We start from the raw sequence: 20,491 nt of genomic DNA, 5'->3' as shown, positions 1-20,491 counted from the left end.
AATCTATAACATCAAATTGAAAAAAAAAATCAAAAAAAAAAATTAAAATAAACAGGAAATATTCATTGACAGCTGCTGGTAGGCCTCAATCGGCGCATGCGGAACTACCGACGCGCCAAACACAAACGTGCGTGTGCCGCCAACTGCTGGCAAGCGGCAAGCGGCTGGTTTGGCGCTATGTTGCGGTAGTCATTCATATAGGTCGTGCGCAAAATGAGTGCGTAGTTGTCGTCAAGTGAACAGCACTTATGCTGCTACTTGCCGTTGTTGTTGCGCGCAGTTGCTATTATTCAACAATTTTTGCATTTGCGCCGACTTCATGCCAACGACCTCCAATAATTACGCATACGCCATGTTGTACATGCGGCCACTCGACGTTATGCTAAAAGCAAATTACACATGCAACAAAAACAACAATAAACAGTGTTAAAATCTACAAAAACAAGCATGCTTAACAAACGCATTGGCACTTAGCTTCAAAGGCGCGCACTTGAAACCGCAGCGCAAGCGCAAGCGCAACGGCGGCGGTGGCGGCGCGCGGCATAACTGAAAAATAAAAACGAAATTACAAAAATAAAAGCAAAATGTATATTTGAGCAACAACAAAATTGAGTTGCACTTATTGCAACAGCAAATACTTCACTAACTACCGACTACTATTCACTTACCAACCCAGAGACACACTTGCACACATACATGCATACCAACATACTTACATATGCAGATGTATGCGTATGTTGCGCTGTCAGGGTAGTCGCAGTTAGCCTTTTTTGCATAATTTTGCATAAATACATTCATTGATATGTACACGCGTTATTTCATTTGAATTAATGAGTGTTGCATTGTAAACGCAATGAATTCATGGCAGACAAAATAGCAATACTTGAAATAAAATGAGAAAACAACACTCATACATACATACAAATGTACTTATACATATTATATATATATATTAATGGTATATACAGACAATCGCATCGGAGTCGCGACCTAACATTTTCATTTTGTTTTTGTGTTTTTTTTTTGCCGGTCGTTTTTGCATACAATTGGCCACCAGAAAGGGGTTTGGCTCCGCATTGAACGTGTTGAAGCATTCAATTATGCATTTTCGCCACTCATATTTATGTACGCTTCATTGTTATTTATTGTGGCATACATAAATACATGCATAAATTGCCATAATTGAAACAATATCCGTGTTCAATTTGGTTTTGTAATAATTATGCAGCTGCCCAGGGCCTGTTGTGGGCTCTGTGTGTTTGCGATCTGTGAATGACTCTTGAAAATATCAGAGTATTACGTTCGTAAGTGTCTACTTTTCTTGCAATTAAGGAAGGAAATGCTGTAGGCTTATTGAACAGTGTAGGATTTGAGAACTTTAAAATGCCAAAATATAAAAATTTCGATTGCGGAATGGAGTCTTCATAGTTAACCATAATAAACACACTCTTTTTAAATGCAAATTCTTTTAATTGGCACTCTTATGTATTATGGTCGATTAAAGACGAGTTTGCAATATAGCATCAGTATTGTTCAGTTGCCAGCTCCAAGAGGAGTAGTCACCTTGCCTGCGCTTGACGCGAATTTTAACAGATTCTGCCTCACTATCGATACCTTCTCCAGTGGGCACCCTAGATGCATACAGCGTAGTCTTGCCAATGCGGAACAAGTGCACAAGAGATGCTCCATTGTTTCTCTGGTGCTCTGCTCTAGACATTTCCTGCAGTCTTCTCTTTCTGTCAGTCCCATCCTGCGGCTCTTCTATCGAATGCCAATAGGAATTTTGTCTATTTCCCATCTACCGTTTTGCATATGACTTCTGCAGTTTTGCATCCAGGTAGCTCGTTCCGTCTATCTTCTGTCGAGATCGTCGTATAAACAATCCATGGGTTTCCCAATGTTGATCATGTTTTCGGATGTTAGCCGTACACCATTCTTCGCAATCTCGTCCACTATTTCATTGCCATTTGGTGAGTGGCACCCAGTAGAAACGAAGTTGCTTCCTTCTTGCAACACTTTTCACTACTGCACTGCTTCCCAAGGCACTTCTGGCCGATATGCGATACGAGGTTACTGTCTTTATTGCTGCTTGGCTGTCTACGTAGATGTTGTCTCTGGATGTGCCTGCTGGTGCATTAGAAGCCAGCTCCGCGGCTTTCGTAATAGTTAAGACCTCAGCTTCAAAAGGCGCGTTTATAAATTTAACAGCACTTTGAGTGAAAGAACTTTTGTTATTGCGGAAAAAGATAGATAAAAAGGAATTTTGCGCGTTTATAAAAAATATTGCTTCTTGAAGTGAAAAAATACAGTTGGAGCAAACACTTGGCTTGATGACGAGTTTCTAGACAGTATCTCAGGAAAAGCAACCATCAAGCAATTGTAGCTAAACTTAGACGGGGTGAAATGAGCACCGAAGACGCAGTGGACGCCTAAAGAGTTGTTATCGACAAAAACATCAACAAAGTCCGCAAAATAATTTGGGATGACTGTAAAGTGAAGTTGTTCAAGAAAACAAACATGCACTCTAAAACTCACTCAACTGAACGTGTACATCATTCACAAATACTTGGGTATGAGAAAGCTCTATGCAAAGTATGTGCCGCGCGAGCTCACTTTTGACCAAAGCAACGACGAGTTGATGATTCGGAATAGTGTTTGGAGATGTTCAAGCGTAATAAACTCGAGATTTAGAGTCGATATGTGACAAGGTGTAAAACATGGCTCTATTCACTCCGAAGTTTAATCGACAGTTTTCCGAGTGGACTTCACACGATGAACACGCTCCAAAGCGTGCAAAAAGTCAATAGTCGGCTGGCAAGGGATACACATGGATTAAGTTTTATTGGAAGAAGCAAGGAAGGAGCATCAACAGCGATTATTACAAAGCGTTACTGGTTCGCTTAAAGAACCAAAAAGTGTCACAAGTCATTGAACACGATTTCAAAATCCATGAATTGGGCTTTTTAATTTACCTGTTAAATCTATTATACTTTTCCACTTTTATGGCAATTTGTGGATGCCATAAAAGAACTGCGTCGGTTTGGCGGCCAAGATGATAATGGAAAATTATTGTCTCGTGACTAGTTGCAAATATAGAGTGGTTTTCGGCAATCGGTCGTTTCAATTTGTTGACTTGTTGTTGGCAGCGTTAAACATTAGTGTTTCCGTTCAGTTTTAGCAGTTCATAATACTGCACGCACTTCTGATCCCACCACACAGATCACAACCTTCCTGTCATGGATATTCAGCTTTGCTGTTGTTCGACATCGCTTCGCTTTATGGGCTCTTGAAAAGTTCCAAGAAGATCCGACATTTTCAAGCGACGTTTTGTTTAGCGTTGAGGCCCATTTCTGGGTCGATGGGTATGAAACAAGCAAAATTGTCGCATTTGGGACGAAGAGCAACGTGAAGATATTCAAGAGCTGAAATGAGTTTGTGACTCGGTGGAACTATGATAACCGACTATTTGATGTATGAAATTGAAGCTCGTGATCTCGACGACATTTAGTTTATTGAGAGAACATTTCGGTGAGCAGATAATTTCACGCTTTGGGCTGGTCGATGGGCCACCAAGATCGTGGAATATCATCCCGTTAGACTTTTTACTGTGTGGATATGTAAAGCCTAAAGTCTATGCGGACAACACCACTTCGATTCAAGCCTTGGCGTCAAACATCAGGCGTGTCATTTGTCAGGTACCAGTCGTAATGCTCAAACGAGTCATCGAAAATGACGGATGAGCCAAATGAGACGTAGCCGCGGCCAACATCAGCAAATAATCTTCAAAAAGAACCTCGAAATGAATCACCCTTAATAATATCATATAAGGTTTTGGGTTGTAATATGTCCCTAAAAAGGGCTATGTTGGACTTTCATCTGGATTTCTTTCCGGCAAGTTCGACTGCTGTGAGTGACGAACAAGGCGAGTGGTTCCATCAAAATATTTCCTTAATGGAGAAGCGCTATAAAATAAAGTGGAGCGCAGGAATGCTAGCAGATTATTTCCGGAGACTGCTAGAAATCAAGTATTCACGAAAATCATAGGAATTTTTTTTGGTCAAGCAAAATTTTTTTTAAATGTAGCTGATGTTTGTATATGTTTTGATGCCGCAAGAAAATCTGTCCTGTCTTTTTCCCCACTTAAACATTATTATTTAATGTCTGTAGTAAATTTGATGTGAGTTTTCTTGTGTGAAAAAATCTTAAAGTTTGTTAACCAGTGCAACCGATAAATAAAGTTATAATTTTTACTTCAATTCGAATTTGAATTATATTTTAAACATGTTAAACGCCAACATTGAGTAAATAAAAATTAGTTTTAAGTGTTAATCCTTCGCCGTAATCCTACATGAGCCATACATAGAAGATTTCGTGTGTACTACTTCAAATCAATTTTCAATAAATTCGTGCAGTGCTAAAATAACTGTTTTTATGCTCTTGATATAAATCAATTGCAGCATGTTGGGCTATAAAGATAAATAATTGCACATATATATGCTTATAAATATATATGAAAAAAATTGATATTCTATCCACGTGGCTTACATATGGATTCAATTTGTTAAAATATGGTTTTTGGCGTGCTTCGCAAATTTCATATACAAAAAATAATCTCTTAATTGCTACTAATTTTCGCTCTCAGTTTTTTACGAAATACACCATTTAATAACGCTGCCATTGTATCCCCAATTAAGCAGCCGCATGCTCATCTATTATATGCCAAATATCAATTTCTCGTTTAAACGCAATTGCTGCAACTGAGTTTTGCAATATTTTGTATGCAAAGCCAAACCTAGACCTAAATACAACAGCAAATAGACGAAACTAAAACAAGAATGAAAACATGCGAAATAAAAATACGAGGAAGCAGTTAACGATTTGCGAAAAAATTCACTTTCAATTGTTGTTTACAAAGTGAAATAATGTGCTACAGGAATGCTAATGAAAAAACTGCTCTACACACATATACATATGCACATATTTGAAAATAAAACAGCAAGATTGCCATGTGGTTTTTGCTAGTAAATTTTAAATAAATACACAGTTGTAATTTGCAATCAAGTTAAATGCCGCCCGCGCTATAAATATCCGTTATATGTATATACCAATATACATACATATGTATATAAGTATGCCTATGTATTTATATAAGCTTGGATTCATGTAATAATGTGTGAATAAGTTCAGGCTTCAAAAAATGGGTAAGAAAATGTCTACCCCTGCAGGAAAGTAATGTATTGATTTTATATTGATCTTCGATTCGCTCTTTCTCCGCTTGCTTTATTTGAGCGCTAGTTTCTTGTGAAATAATGTACATACGGATATGTGAAAGCAACAACATTGTCAGGTATACGTCTCAATTTACGAAAACATTTCGATATTTCATTATAGTGGTATGAGTGATTGTTCTTCTGTTTTCTGTAAAATGCCAGCCAGTTTCTTCTTCTTCTTAATTGGCGTAGACACCGCTAACGCGATTATAGCCGAGTTAACAACAGCGCGCCACTCGTTTCTTCTTTTCGCTTCGTGGCGCCAATTGGATATTCCAAGCGAAGCCAGGTCCTTCTCCACTTGGTCCTTCCAACGGAGTGGAGGTCTTCCTCTTCCTCTGCTTCCCCCGGCGGTTACTGCGTCGAATACTTTCAGAGCTGGAGTGTCTTCATCCATCCGGACAACATGACCTAGCCAGCGTAGCCGCGGTCTTTTAATTCGCTGAACAATGTCAATGTCGTCATATATCTCATACAGCTCATCGCAAAGGACCGTAAATCTTTCGCAGAACCTTTCTCTCGAAAACTCGTAACGTCAACTCATCAGTTGTTGTCATCGTCTAAGCCTCTGCACCAAACAACAGGACGGGAATTATGATCGACTTATAGAGTTTGGTTTTTGTACGTCGAGAGAGGACTTTGCTTCTCAATTGCCTAGTCAGTCCGAAGTAGCACCTGTTGGCAAGAGTTATCCTGCGTTGGATTTCTAGGCTGACATTGTTGGTGGTGTTTACGCTGGTTCCAAGATAGACGAAATTATCTACGACTTCAAAGTTATGACTGTCAACAGTGACGTGAGACAGGAGATATTTCGTTTTGCCCTCGTTCACTGCCAGACCCATTTTCTGTGCATACGCCAGCAGCTGTACACTCTTATAGAAGATGGTACTTTCTCTATTTAGTTCTGCAGCTCGAACTATTTTCTCCAGAAGCAGGTTGAAGAAGTCGCACGATAGGGAGTCGCCTTGTCTGAAACCTCGTTTGGTATCGAACGGCTCGGAGAGGTCCTTCCCGATCCTGACGGAGCTTTTGTGTTGCTCAACGTCAGTTTACACTGCCATATTAGTTTTGCATAAAGGCAGCTCCAGCAGTTTTGAAATCGACGAAGAGGTGGTGTGTGTCGATTCTTCTTTCACGGGTCTTTTCCAAGATTTGGCGCATGGTGAATATCTGGTCGGTTGTTGATTTTCCTGGTCTGAAGCTACACTGATAAGGTCCAATCAGTTTGTTGGCGGTGGGCTTTTATCTTTCACACAATACGCTCGATAGAACCTTATATGCGATGTTGAGCAGGCTAATCCCACGGTAGTTGGCCAGCCAGTTTAAGTTATAATAATTATTTTCGCCATCCAGTATTGCCTAGAGATTTCCGCATAGAAAGTGATATCGCTGATATTCTTTAGTTGCTAAAAGCTTGAATTTAGTAGAGAAAGTTCCAAAGAGTACTTGCTTATATTACAATTAGAATTATCTATTAAATTTGGTCTATAATTGTATGGTGAGGCTCAGCAAGAGATGGCGTAACGTGAATATTATTTTGTTGTTCCAATTTTCCAAAAAAACAATAATTTATTTCTGAGATATGTCGAGCTCAGTGCCGTTTTAAGGTTCTTCTTTATCACTTAAATGTGAAGAAAATCTCTTTGCTCCAGCAAGCGAACGTGCCGAAAGTGGTGTGCACGAGTTAACGGTAATGATCTTGACTTTAAAGACTAAAAACATCCTTCGACGCCAAAAAGGTTTGAGGATGAGGAACTGAAAGCATTACTCGATGAAGATTGTTGCTAAATACAAGAGAGCGTGCATAATCTTTAGGGGGTCACTCAAGTAGCCATGTTTAAAAGCCAGATACAATCAAAATCAACACAATTGGGTGCTATAGGAATTGAAACCAAGAGTCGTTGAAGGCGACTTTTTATAGTATGTCAAAAAAGACTGTTTGAACGCTAAAGGAACCATTGCGATAACCCTGAACGTAAATGTGCAACCCGACCAACCAGCTAACTCAACGACAAAGCCGAATATCCATGACGACAAGGTAATGTGCTCTGTATTTGGTGGGATCAGATGGAAGTCTTGAATGACAAAAACATATCAAATCGAACCGGAGGATTGCCGAAAATGGTCCAGAACTTTCGACTAGACACGAGACAATAAATCTGCTTAACAAGACTGAAGGAAAAATTGCGACTGATGTGCTGGTCTGTGGCTTATTTGAGGTACCTTGATGATATGTTCCATCATGTACAGCTATTGTTGTCCTTTTAGTAAATCATGGTGGGTTGACCTTTAATCTCATTGACTACAACACAAAAAAAAAGTCCTACGTGTGTATGTTTTGTTCCAGTCGAATACGGTTCACAGCAGAACAGGGTATACTTTTAAGTTGGAGTTATCAAATAGCCAGAAAGATGGAAAAATATTGTAGCTTTAGATAGCCAGCATTTTGAATATGTTTTTTTATATAAATCTTCAATTCTTGAGACCCAATGTAAAAAGTGATTTGATGGCTAAAGAAAGGGTGACTATGGATATATGTATTTGGAATATATAAATTTACTTGTATGCTCTCCACTTTATGATCAAATCAAGTTGGCTTTTAATTTTCGATTAATTAGATCTGGACGAGATTGAGGTTAGTTTTTTCCATTCGTATAAGTGAATGCGCTTGAAAAGGATTGGTTTTGCATCCCTGGTGGGTGGTTTATATTTTCTCAATTCTTCTCATTTTTTCCATACAATTTTTTACATTCGTGAAAACTCTCCTTTGCGGGAAAAGATAAGAGACACTCAAAATTATAGCTTTACTTGGAATGAATGAGTATTTACGGAACATTATGATGAGTCTCTCTCCGATTTTAATGCGCATATTACTTCAGTAAATGGGTTTTTGTAACCTCGCATGATTTCGGGATAATATTTGTGCTGAGATGTGTTAACAAGCTCCACAAGAAGGGGTTAAGATAATTACAATAAAGTTGTGAAAATTATTACACACTGCATACGTTTTGCTTTGTGTTGGAAACCTCTCGTAAAATGACTACTTTTTCACTAGTTGCAAAGTAGTCATATACCATACTACCTCTCATGGATATGGGTATTATTTCAGCTCAAACTTGATTGTTCACTGTTTTCCTACAGGGTTGTTCATCGCATGTAGTTCGTGCTATGAATTCTTTGTGCTAAAAATTAACATTTTCAAACACTTCCACTATTTTTGCGCTAAAATATATTCCCCGAGTGCTTTGCAAGGTGACTGTGTTGTAGAATGAGAAGTTGCGACTTTCAATATCAGCGTTTAGTTGAGAATGCGGCTGAGGAGATACACCATAAATTACCTTGTAAATCGTAATAGTTATGAAAAGCTCGCTGAGTACACTTTTTCACAGAATTTATTATTCTTTTTGATTTTGAAAAATTGTTAAATTTAGTTATGCCTTTGCAAAGTAAGTATAATGCGGGACAAAGCAGAGAGCAAAATAAAATGAGATTAACAATATAAACAACAATAAAAAATTATCCCAAAAAAACAGACAAAAGTACAACAACATAAAAACGCTGCCTCAAAACGGAATAAAGACATAAAAAATACCGGTTAAACTTGCATTGAAAACAAAAGTGACTGCTCGGCGCACAGCATAACACTGCAGCGCACTAGCACCAATTCAGGCGAAGTGTGTTGAAGTGCAAAGCAGTTCGGGCTGGGCTGACCGCACGCGGTCGCCAAGTGCAGTGGAAGTAACGCGGTTGCAATTCGAAAAACTTGGGGGGAACTGAGATAAAAGCAAAAAACACGTTAGCTGCGGTCGCACTGAAGCCATAATACCCTTCACAGTTGCATTTTTTAAAGCATAAAAGGGTTTAAAAAGATCTTTTTCTGATTTTTATCGATCAGTTTGTATGGTAGCTCTTTACTATAGTCGTCCGATATCAGCCATTTCGACAAATGAGCAACTTCTTGAAGAGAGAAGGACGTGTAAAAGTTTTCAGTTCTATATCTCAAAAGCTGATGGGGAAGTTTGCGTCTATACAGACGTGCAGAAGCGTAGACAGACGAAAATGTCTGATCAACTCAGTTCACTCAAGGATCTCCGACTTTGTCTTATTGGTTTTACAAGCCTCGTAAAAACCTTAAAACACCTGTTCAGGGTATAAAAAACTTTAAAAAGAGCTAAGTAGAACATTAAGCAGCCGAAGTGGAGTGGAGAGTGAAAAGTCTGGCGTGAAAGAGTGCAGAAGAGGCAAGTGTGCGGCAAAACGGAAACAACTGCGCAGATTTGGAGATATGGAGCCTTGCGGAAGACTAGGTCTGCGCTAACGCTAAACCGCGGTGGGGTTTGAAGCAAGCAAGAGACCGAATTATTTAAGCAAACACACGATTAAATACAACATATACACATATATAACGGTAAATGCTGCATAGATTTACATATAATTATAGTTAAAAGCCGCCACTTAGCACAGTTGAATGACTTCCGATACGAAAACAACGCTTCGCCGATTTGCGATTGATTGCCGCTGCACCGTCGTCGTCGCCGTTTCGCGCCACCGCAACCTTCACCAACATTTGTTTCGGCGCTACGGTGTTTGTGGTTCGTTGCACGCGGCAACTGTAACACTCAAAGCCCCACATATGCGACATTTTTTGTAACACAAACCGCGTGTTTGTTTGTATGCAAGTGTAAAGGTGAGGTGTGTGCGACAAGTTGAGAGCGCTAGTGGTTTGCGTTTCGCCGCTACAAGTGCGCGTAGAATGCTGTGAGCTTTTGTTTTGCTCGCCTCAAATCATACGCATGCGCGTATGCGCATTTTTACCGGTTGACCACAAAATTAATGCCTTGGCGCGGCTGCTGTGCGAGCTGGCGAATATGCGTACAAACGTTAAAATCTTACACACACACACTTACATACATACACATGTACACATATACTCAACGCGTTGGTTGTTTTTGTTGTTGCTCATACGCATTGCTATTTTTCGTCGCCGTTACCATTTTGGTGGCAGTTTTTGTGTTAAGTACTCCTTTGCCACCAGCTTGCTGGTTTTGGTGTTTCATTTTTGTTGTTGTCGGCGTAACCTTGTATTTCTGTGAAGGTCAAGCGAACACGACCGACGCCAGCGCCTGTGTTTTTTCGTTTTGGCGTCATATCGAATTGGTAATTCGAGTTCAGGCCTACTTCTGAAATCACACACACACAAGCACACCTGCGTCACTGAATGCACTTGTCGGTGTGCATGTTTGTGTGGATTACGCACAAATGCCGTGCATTCCAGCGCTGACGCGCCGTCGAGAACTTGACTTACATTTCCACGCTGACGCACTTATGATATATTTATTTATGTATGTATGTATGTATATTTATAATTTTGTAAGACATTTGACACACTTGTTAGATTATTGGTTTTATGTATGTGCTACGAGCATGTTGAAAAGCTTAGTGGTCCACTTTGATTGAACAAGGTGTAATATGAGGTTAATTCACCCAATTTTGGATGCTTCACTGAACTTTTATTTTTAATATATGTATATATGTATGTACATATGTAAGAATTTAATAACTAATATAAAAATCTTCCTTTGTGTTATGTTGATACAAAGTAAATGGCTGAAACTAAGAACTACAGGGTGATCCAAATAATTTATTCTCGATGTATTATTTAGTTTAGTTATTTCGAATGTGAGTAGGGCCAAGCATATTTGGCACAGATTATTGTTAAAGACAACGTTGCAATTCTCAAACAATTTATTAAGATCGGTCAACTATTTTTCACACAATGACGAATAAGTCAAAAGGTAAAAGTGCAATTTTGACCGAAAAATTGTGGTCATTCTCCACCTAATCTCTCTAACAAAGTCAACCGGCGGGTACGAAAACCTTCAAAGCTGAAGTGTTCTTTTCAAATCGGAAAATATGACGTGGCCAACGCAGCCACTGTCTCTTGATTTGCTGATTTATATCAATGTCGACGTATATCTCGTACAGCTCATCGTTCCATCGAATGCGATATTCGCCGTGGCCAATGCGCAAAAGACCATAAATATTTCGCAGAACTTTTCTCTCGAAAACTCGTAACGTCCACTCATCGGTTGCTGTCATCGTCCAAGCCTCTGCACCATAAAGCAGGACGGGAATAATGAATGACTTATGGAGTTTGGTCTTTGTTCGTCGAGAGAGTACAATTTTTTCAATAGCCTACTTGGTCTAAAGTAGCACCTCTTGGTAAGAGTGATTCTGCGTTGGATTTCTAGTCACTTATTGTTGTTGGTGTTGATACTGGTTCCATGACAGACGAAATTATCTACGACTTCAAAGTTACGACTGTCAACGGTGACGTGTGGGACAAGTTGCGAATGCGATGACTGTTTGACAGGAGATATTTCGTCTTGCCCTCGTTCACTGCCAGACCCATTTTCTGTGCTTCCTTGTCCAGCCTGGAGAAAGCAGAACTAACGGTGTGGTTGTTATGGTCAATGATATCGATATCATCAGCGTACGCCAGCAGCTGCACACTCTTATAAAAGATTGTAACTTTTCTATTTAACTCTGCAGCTCGTATTATTTTCTCCAACAATAGATTGAAGAAGTCAGTGAGCCCCTTGTTTGAAACCTCGCTTGTCATCGAACGGCTTGGAGAGGTTCTTCCAGAACCTGACGGAGCTTTTGGTGTTGCTCACCGTCAGCTTACCCATATTCGTTTTCCAGGGATAGCAGATAGAATACTTTTTTAACTATTTAGCAATGTGTTTAGAACCTTAAAATCTTCTTTATGCAAAGAAAATCGAGTTTTTGAAAATCCTGGACTCTCTCTAAAATCCTTTAACTGTCAGAATATACTGGGAGGTTGCTATCATTAGCCTTTATACTTTGCTTTCTTGTAAATACTGTTCAAAGTAGTTGTCTCTTCCATATTCTCAAGGCATGTGCTAAGTGAACTGTTTCCCATCCATTTAAAAATATTATGAAATTGTACCTTTTTAACTGTTTTCGAAGATTTTCAGCGAATTAGAGATTGTGTCAGGGGGAAGTCCATTGATAAAATTCAATTAAGTTCGTTGGACCTAATGTTATTATTTATGATGGTCTCACCCAATTGTTAATCTCATCTTTGACCTTAGATTTTGTAATGATAAACATAACGTATATAAATTATTTCCAAGTAAGTAAAGGTTCTACATCTTGAAAGCAGTTAGGTACACCATAGTTTGTGGTAAGCTTGTTCATAAAATAAGTGTCCTCTGAGAGCACCAAGACAAAGCTATTTTCGGTTGAGGTTATTCAGTCGTTTCCAAACCACTTTGGTTAACAAACATTTTAGTCTTTTTTTACAAACAAAATACAGAATTATAGTAGAGTCTCTTCGGGTTCATCTTAATAGAAAGACCTGAATATGGTTGCCTTCACATAATATTCCTTACATTAATTTTCAGTTAATGATAGCTATAATGCTTGAAGCTAAGAATTAAAAGAAATACAACAGCATTTGAATTCTTTAATTTATAAGTCGAAAATGTTCTTGCTCCAAAGTATGTACATAAATATTATGTATACATATATGTACGTATGTACTATGTATATACTATCTATCGGCAGCCTAAACAAGTTTCTTCAAATTTCACTCATATGAACCGCAACGCAAAATCAGCTGCGGATGATCGGTTTCAAACTCACCTTAAAGCTTTTACACGCTTCAACAGCTTGACAGCTGACGATCTATAGTTCGCGCAAAGAACGTAGAAAGTTTATAGTGCATAACTAAATTTAAATATTCGTTTTTGTGGTAATTGGAGAAGAATATATATAAAGTGTTTAATTCTGGACTAAACTGCAAATCTTAAAATACTAACTACGGGTTCGTTTTGAACTCAGTATACATACTACTGGCTGTTCTTTAAATACGAAAGCCCTTATTACGGTTTCAACTCAACTGTATTTGCAAAAGTTTTGCTTTGTCCATTATAATGTAAAAAACTAGATGGAAGTGTTGCCAAACTTCACACTTTTGTGTTATTAGGGTTTTCAACTCTATGTCAGTGGGGTCGACTAGAATATCAAAAAAACTACAATTGCTACCAAGGTGAACTTATTTAGGAAAACTATAAATGAACAAGTAAGGAAGACTAAGTTCGAGTATAACCGAACATTTCATAACCTGGCAACTTGCTTAAGTCTAGTACATAAGGCTTGCAAGAGCATGAAAAGTATACGGGGGCTAATGGAAGAATTGACTTGATTCAAATCGCTTTGGATACAGAGATGTACAATTTACTAAGGAACGATACTGTCCCTCCAAATTTAAATTTTTAGTGTTTTCTTACACATTGACCGATGTCATATGATTTAAAAAGTCAAAACCCATAAGTTAATATTGTTCCAAATGTTCAAAAAACTTACCACTGAAAATAGATGTAGTCCGATTTCGCAAGAGAAAAGATGGTTGAAATCGGTCGGGCGGATTTCTAGATATGCCAGACTGAATGTTGACGATTAAAAAGTACAGGAAAATCTCTATTAAATGTACGCTCTATTAAGCGGACATCTCCATTAACCATTCACTTTGGCGGGTCCCAGCATTTTTTAATGTTCATTAAGGAAAATCTATTAAGCGCACATCTCTATTAACCGGACTGAAAGGCTCGTCCCACTAGTGTCCGCTTATGAGCGATTTCACTGTATTTCTTGATTTGCTTTTGCAGTTACAAAACACGATACTATATTTTTAGAGATTTCGTTTGCCAAAAAATTTTACGTTACTTTAACACTTTAGCGCAAATAAGATTCCATGACAAGACTAAGCATAAACAGACACTAAAGCAAAGCACCTCTTGTTAATAGGTTTGATAGTATTCGAGAAAAAGTACTCTAAAAACTTTTTGGTTCGATGAAAGTCAAGTTTGGCTATCGAATGATAAATTTCAGGTAATTAAAGTGAGTTCTGATTTATTTGGTTAAATGTACTGCAGTTGCGGTTGTTAAGGACTATCTAGGTCTTGAATAACAGATTGTTTGAGATTAGTAGTATAAATATCTTGAGCGTTTTCTAGTTAATCAAGTGATTTTAAGGAAGAAGATGAAATTTGTGTCTGTTGTCCCCAACAATTACTAACACTGAATAAGTGTCTATCTTTCTCTTCTATGATATCAAGTAATACTATGTTCAGACCGACACTTAATCACACGATTTCGGCTGTTGAGTAGTTTATCCCACTAATCTTATAAATTTATCAAGATTTCGCCATGCAAAAATGACAGTTCAAAACCACTTCATCGAAATAATTTGAAACTGATCCAACCTAAATCTCTCGGTGCGACTCTGGTTTTTGCGCCATCTACTTGTCAGCATTGGAATCTATTACATTATCACACCTGATTTAGACACTACAATATTTTTTTTAAGCAATGAATCTAATTTCACCTGAAAATCGGCTTCCCAAAATGAAAAAATGCGTCCATTATTTCCATTATATGGAAATTATTTAAAAGAATACGGCTTTTATTACAAAATACTATATGACAATGTTTTCTTTTAATAAATATTAAGCGATGTGAGTTCTTGAATGGCAAAAGCTGTTTTATCATCTGTCCAACGGCAGTGAGAACGGGCTGATTAGTGAAGAGGTTAAATGTAATCTAATCACTTAAAATTTTTGGTGGGAACATAGTATTAGTTTATTCCAACAACAACATTTGACACTGCTTTCTTAAAGTTAACAAAAAGCTCAGTAAAAGCTTGCTTTGGTTTTAGACCAATTAACCATATATTTTCAACAGTTTCTTCTTCGGTTTGATTAAACGAATGACATTAAGTAAAATTAATAAATTTTTTCATGAACGAAAATCTTATAATTACACCAAAATTCTCGTAAAATAGTTGGAAAAATAAATTGTGTTCTCTTTCTTATTAATGGTTTTTCGCACTTTTGGTTTTTACACCTACTTCCGCTTTATATCTTTTTAAATTTCAACATCATCACGTTTCTAATCAAAAACTATTATTTTTCTCTTATCTCCCTTGCGCTACTTATATATGTATGTGTTCGCCGCACAGCCATACCGGTTGGCAATTGGACAGCACCGGATGTGGACTACAATGAACGCTTCGGATGGGAGGGTGCCAACGATATGAGTGCCAATTATCGCGATGCGTTGAGACGTGGCCTTCCATTTCCAATACTGACTGTGGCTGAGTATTTCAGTCAGGGCCGCGAGGGTTTTTGCTGGGGTGGCCAATATCGTGCTGCCGGCTACTTTGCCAGCATAATGCTGTGGGCATCGTTAGCCTCATGGCTGCTCATGAATCTGCTGCTTATCGCTGTACCACGTTACGGTGCTTACATGAAGGCGCTAACGGGCGCATTGCTCATTGGCACCAATATTGGCTATTATTGCATGCTGCCAAAGCGTCCGTTGATCATCTATTTGGAAGGTGGCCGCTTGGAGTTCAAGCTCGGCTGGTGTTATTGGCTTTTGCTGGTTGCCGGTAAGCGCATATTGCGTATGACTAACGTTGATTGCAATTAGGTCGAATGAATTAATCGCTTCTGTGATGTTCTTTTTCTAATTTTTTATGTGTTTTTTTTTTTTTTTTTAATTTGCTTTGGCAATTATCTCTTTCCAGGTATCCTTTGCTTCATTTGTGGCGTTTTAATATCCATAATTGACTTAGTGTGGCCGCACACTTTCTCCACCGTGCTCGAAGTGTATTATGGCACACCGTACGACAGACATGTTATCCTGGAGGAATCAAGTGATGTCCGTTATCGCAAACGTGGTACTGCTGGCGGTGGTGCTGGTGGCTTAGAGGATCCACCAGGCTTGGGTTCGCGTATTTTGCGTCGTCTCTCGTCGAAGGCACGAGATCATGGTAATGCTGCCGCTTATTACGGTGGTAATGCCGGTGGTGCTGGCGTATCCGGTGCGGCGAGTGTTAGTGCTGGTGCATCGGGTGCTATGGTGCCGGGTTCTTTTGAAAATAAAAGCTTCCAGCCGGACGTGCCGAAAAGTCCATGGCGTTATCCGTTTAGACGTGCACAGCAATTGCAAGCGGCGCGTCCGAATGCGCGTCTGCAGCGCACCATCTCACAGGAGTCGGGCTCCAGTATAGCATCAGCGGCCATACATATTTCGCCATTACATAAGCACGCGCTGGCGCGTATGCTGCCGTAAGTATTGGAATGGGGGAAGAAATTTCAGTTACGTTTTTAAGGGCCAGGGCTAATTTTGAAATAGGATATGAAATCATAAATGGTTAAAAATTCCCAAAACTGAGTGTATTGGTTTATACTTTCTTAGAATTCTTAAGATGTCCACAGTTAGGTAATGTTAGATGGCTGATCACTCAATCTGGCGAGGGATCACATTTAGAACCTTTGTGAAGTCAATTAAAAACTCATATATTTCATTATCAGCTATCTGAAAGCACCTTGAACTTACCAGAAATCGGCTTCGGTGCCTTTTTCTATTTTCGCCTGGATATCTAGAATCGATCTAGCAAAGGCGGATAATCGAGAGGGAAGTGTTGAGATAATTATATTTCATCTTCTTCTAAGCAGCTTAGGCAAGTCAGGCAACCCAACCAGCTTAATCATTTAGTAGCTCGATGTCAGAGGTAAGAAATCTCAGCGAGCTCAAGGCTAATAACGCCTTTTTAGTATACTCTTCCACCAAATATCCGCACAGACTTTGATCACTGCGTGGCAAGGCTCAATGTCCTTATCCTCCAGAGAGTTCACACCACTTCCATATTTTGAGCTATGTGAGCAGGAAAATACCACACGCTATCTCAAATATTGAAAAAAATCGAAAATATTTTGTGTACCGGTACAGAGTTTTTTGTTTGTCCAAGTTGCTTACCAGCAACTTTGGGCGTTTAAATCTTACAAATATTAAAATGTGTAAAGCACGAACAGCAAATTTTGAAGATATACTGGGACAAATCTTCTGATGAAGAGTGTGATGAAGACGACGATGAGCTTCTGGATTCATGGTTTGAAAGAGATTTTAGAAAAGGGTGAAGAATTAGAAATCGTTATACTAGAAAGTACTGCCAACCAAGAAATTTCCAAAGAACCAGAAAATGGAGAAAAAGTCCAACCAGCATTGAAGACGTTACTTGAGTCCGAAGAAGACATTCACGTAGTACATAAGCCAATTCCATATGTCAAAACGGTTTTCGATGATTCTTTAATAAATTAGATTGAGGAACAGACCAATATGTATTCCCTCCGAGAGTTCGGCAGTGAACTCAATTGTTCAAATGAAGATATTCGTCGATTTCATGGAGTTTTGTTGTACTTGGGCGTAGTTCAGCTGCTTTTTAGAATGGCATGGTTCCAAGAGTTGAAATTAATTGCAATAAAAGATTCGAGGCCGAGAAATAAATTTAAGAAAATAAAGAAATTTATCAATTTTTCTGATAAGCCGTAGTAACCGTCTCGAAGCGATAATAATTATGACAAATTATACAAAATCCGTCCACTATTATCGTTGCTCAAAGCCCTGCTAAGCCCCACAATTGCGGACTTAAAATGTGCAAGCCCTTCCTATGGGCTCAGCATATCATCGGACATTGTGTTACACTTAACATCCGCAGTATCAAAGTTTAAAAATTACACGCTGTGTTTGAATGATTGGTACACTTCAGCAAGCCTTCTTGTAGCTCTAAAAGAAATGGTGATATTTTGAAGCGGCACGGTCCGAAAAAGTCGAATGAGAAAATGTGAACTAAAGTCTGAGTCAGACTTGAAAAAGCTTGGCAGGGGATCATATAAAATGAAATGTGAAGCTAATCTTGGCAATGCCGCAGTGCGCTGGCTTATTTTCCAGTCAGTTCAGTTATTGCCCACATTTGTGGGAGATGAACCAAAAACAGTTTGTTGAGGTTCCGAGATAAATACATGGGAGGAGTTGATCTTGCCGACATGCTAATGGAGCTGTATTAAATGAAACATCGCTCCAATAAGTTGCACATGATATTATGTTACTGGAGCTTAGGCACAGTAGTTATCAATTCCTGGCTCCTATATCGGAGACATCTCAAAATCGTTAATACAACCGCCAAGCATGTGCCACTTATAAAATTCCAGATAGATATGGTCACTGAGCTCTTAAGCGCTACGCCACGGTGTTTTCCAGTTTTACTCAAAAGAAGAGAGGACGCCCTAGTGCTACGCAAAATGTAGAAACCGACTGAACTTCGGCTTCACCTGCTTCCTCAGAGTCGTCTAGTCCGAAGCGCCGTAATCTTGTTGAAGAACCCCACAACTCAAAGCAATATGATGAAAATGGTCATTGGATAGTTTGGAAAGAAAATGGATGATGCCGTCCCTGTAAAACTGGAACACCTCTCTCAAAATGCGTGGTCATATATGCTGCAATACGCACAAAAACAGTTAAAAAACTAAAATACAAAAGAAACATATATATGTATATATGATAAATAAAGATAAACCTTCCCGTTCAATTGTATATACAGGTATATTTTATCACTCAAATATTGCTTGTATATCTAAACGCTAAAAGCTGCTTATATATGTATCTCTTGACCGCATCAAGCTAGAGAGCTAAAACTTTTTTTGGTAGTTAATGGAGGCCTTCTAAGTCAGAAAATCAAAAAACAATGTCTCATAGTTTGTTTAGGTGCCTTCCTGAAAGGGTTAAATCGAATCATTGCACTGTGTATATCGGGAGTGAGTAAATTTCGTAGCGGAGGAAACAACTTTTTTACCATTAAATTTTACTAACTTGATTACAGAAATTTAACTTCACAGATACCAAAATTTCAGATTGCATAATGTGGCACTTATTAACCTGTACTTATTATTAGTGGAACGAATTATTAAGTTTTTTACCTCAAAGCTCTTTTTTTTGTTATTTTTATATATTGCTTATGGTACTCATTCATTTTAATACACATGCCACTTTTATTCCTCTTTTTAGTAATCCACCCATGAATCGCATTCGAGATGTGGAACATTGGTGACCTCAACAATATTAATGTCTGAGACAAACTTCTTTTTCTGGAAAATATGAATAAGCAAAAGCAGATATTTAAAGTGAAAATTAATTTAGAGCGTAACTTCCGGTTCGCAATTAAAGTTATACGTGTAACTGAAAACAAATATTGTGATACAAAAACGAAAAATAAGAAACTATTTAGAACTACAATTGACAAGTATACATATACACATTACCATATATAGGAAAAATAAACTAGGTCTTAAGCAATCGAATGCCAATACAAGTATGATTATGATTTTAAAATAGAGAGACAATTTCCGAGAAGCTTAGATGACAGCACAGACAACGGCACAACTTTATAGTTTCAATGTGATAAATCAGTTATGTTTCAGCACAACATTTAAAAAAAAATAAATTTAAATTATTTTCACTCTCACAAAACAAAAAGTTTCGCTTTGTTAAAAGTTTCCGTAGTTATTGTCGAAGGCGTTTATTAGAAAGTAACGATTAAGTTAGTCCTAATTTAACAAAATTATTTATTGAGTATTAAAAGATGAAACAAAAATTAAATAATTGAATGAGATAATTTTAAGTGCGTATAATATGTAAAATATTTAAGTAAATTTTGCATTTCATGCTAATTTATTTTATGCTTACGAACTTAAGACATTTGAATTAGTCCCTAAACTATGTGTATTTAATAAACGTAACTTTTGTCATAAAATAATATGTTAAAGAGTAATGTGAAAATCTGAGTGTTTTCAGACCCTGCAGTAATGCAGTAGCGTATCAAATTGGCTTATTAATTAAGTTAGAAACAATAAATTTGTAAGGAAGCACAGCAGCCATTTCGAACGCGAGAATATTTTATAAACTAAGAAGCTATAAAAAAATGAAATAAATCAACTTAATGCCATAATATAAGGTTTTTTTAGAAGGGTTTAACTTCTTAAAGGTGGAAGGCTCCCAAAAGTGGTGTTTCGGCTCTAAGAAACCGTAGTTTTGCCAAAATGATGGTGCTCGAAAAGACCAAACTCGCTAAGAAGCACGTACCCAAAGAACGGCTTTCGTGTTGTTGTTAAGCGGCATAAAACATTCCTGAACTAATTTCTAGGCATGGTGCTTAGACCCGACTGTCGTGGGAACGGCTCGCGTCGACAGCTGCGGTGCCCTGCGGACTACACCAACATGGCACTTCATGCCATTCTACACCTAGCACCTTTGGATATTGCCGACAGGTACATTGCTGCGAATATCAATTT

The 20,491-nt window shown here is 38.2% G+C and overlaps 1 protein-coding gene across 1 annotated transcript in view; it reads left to right on the top strand.

Annotated features, from left to right (window-relative positions):
• Window positions 1–20,153, top strand: part of LOC126752607 (dual oxidase maturation factor 1) — a 52,556-nt gene extending 32,403 nt beyond the window's left edge. The window contains exons 5-7 of the mRNA XM_050463543.1: window positions 15,319–15,750; window positions 15,889–16,432; window positions 19,209–20,153. Of these exons, the coding sequence (XP_050319500.1) occupies window positions 15,319–15,750; window positions 15,889–16,432; window positions 19,209–19,251 (1,019 nt within the window). The 3' untranslated portion in view covers window positions 19,252–20,153. The remainder of the gene's footprint in view (window positions 1–15,318; window positions 15,751–15,888; window positions 16,433–19,208) is intronic.
• The last annotated feature ends 338 nt before the right edge of the window (window positions 20,154–20,491 follow it).

Source organism: Bactrocera neohumeralis, chromosome 3 (genome assembly GCF_024586455.1).
Source record: "Bactrocera neohumeralis isolate Rockhampton chromosome 3, APGP_CSIRO_Bneo_wtdbg2-racon-allhic-juicebox.fasta_v2, whole genome shotgun sequence".
NCBI lineage: Eukaryota > Metazoa > Arthropoda > Insecta > Diptera > Tephritidae > Bactrocera > Bactrocera neohumeralis.
Note: the sequence above shows the minus strand (reverse complement) of the source record. Positions and strands in the feature narration are given on the sequence as shown.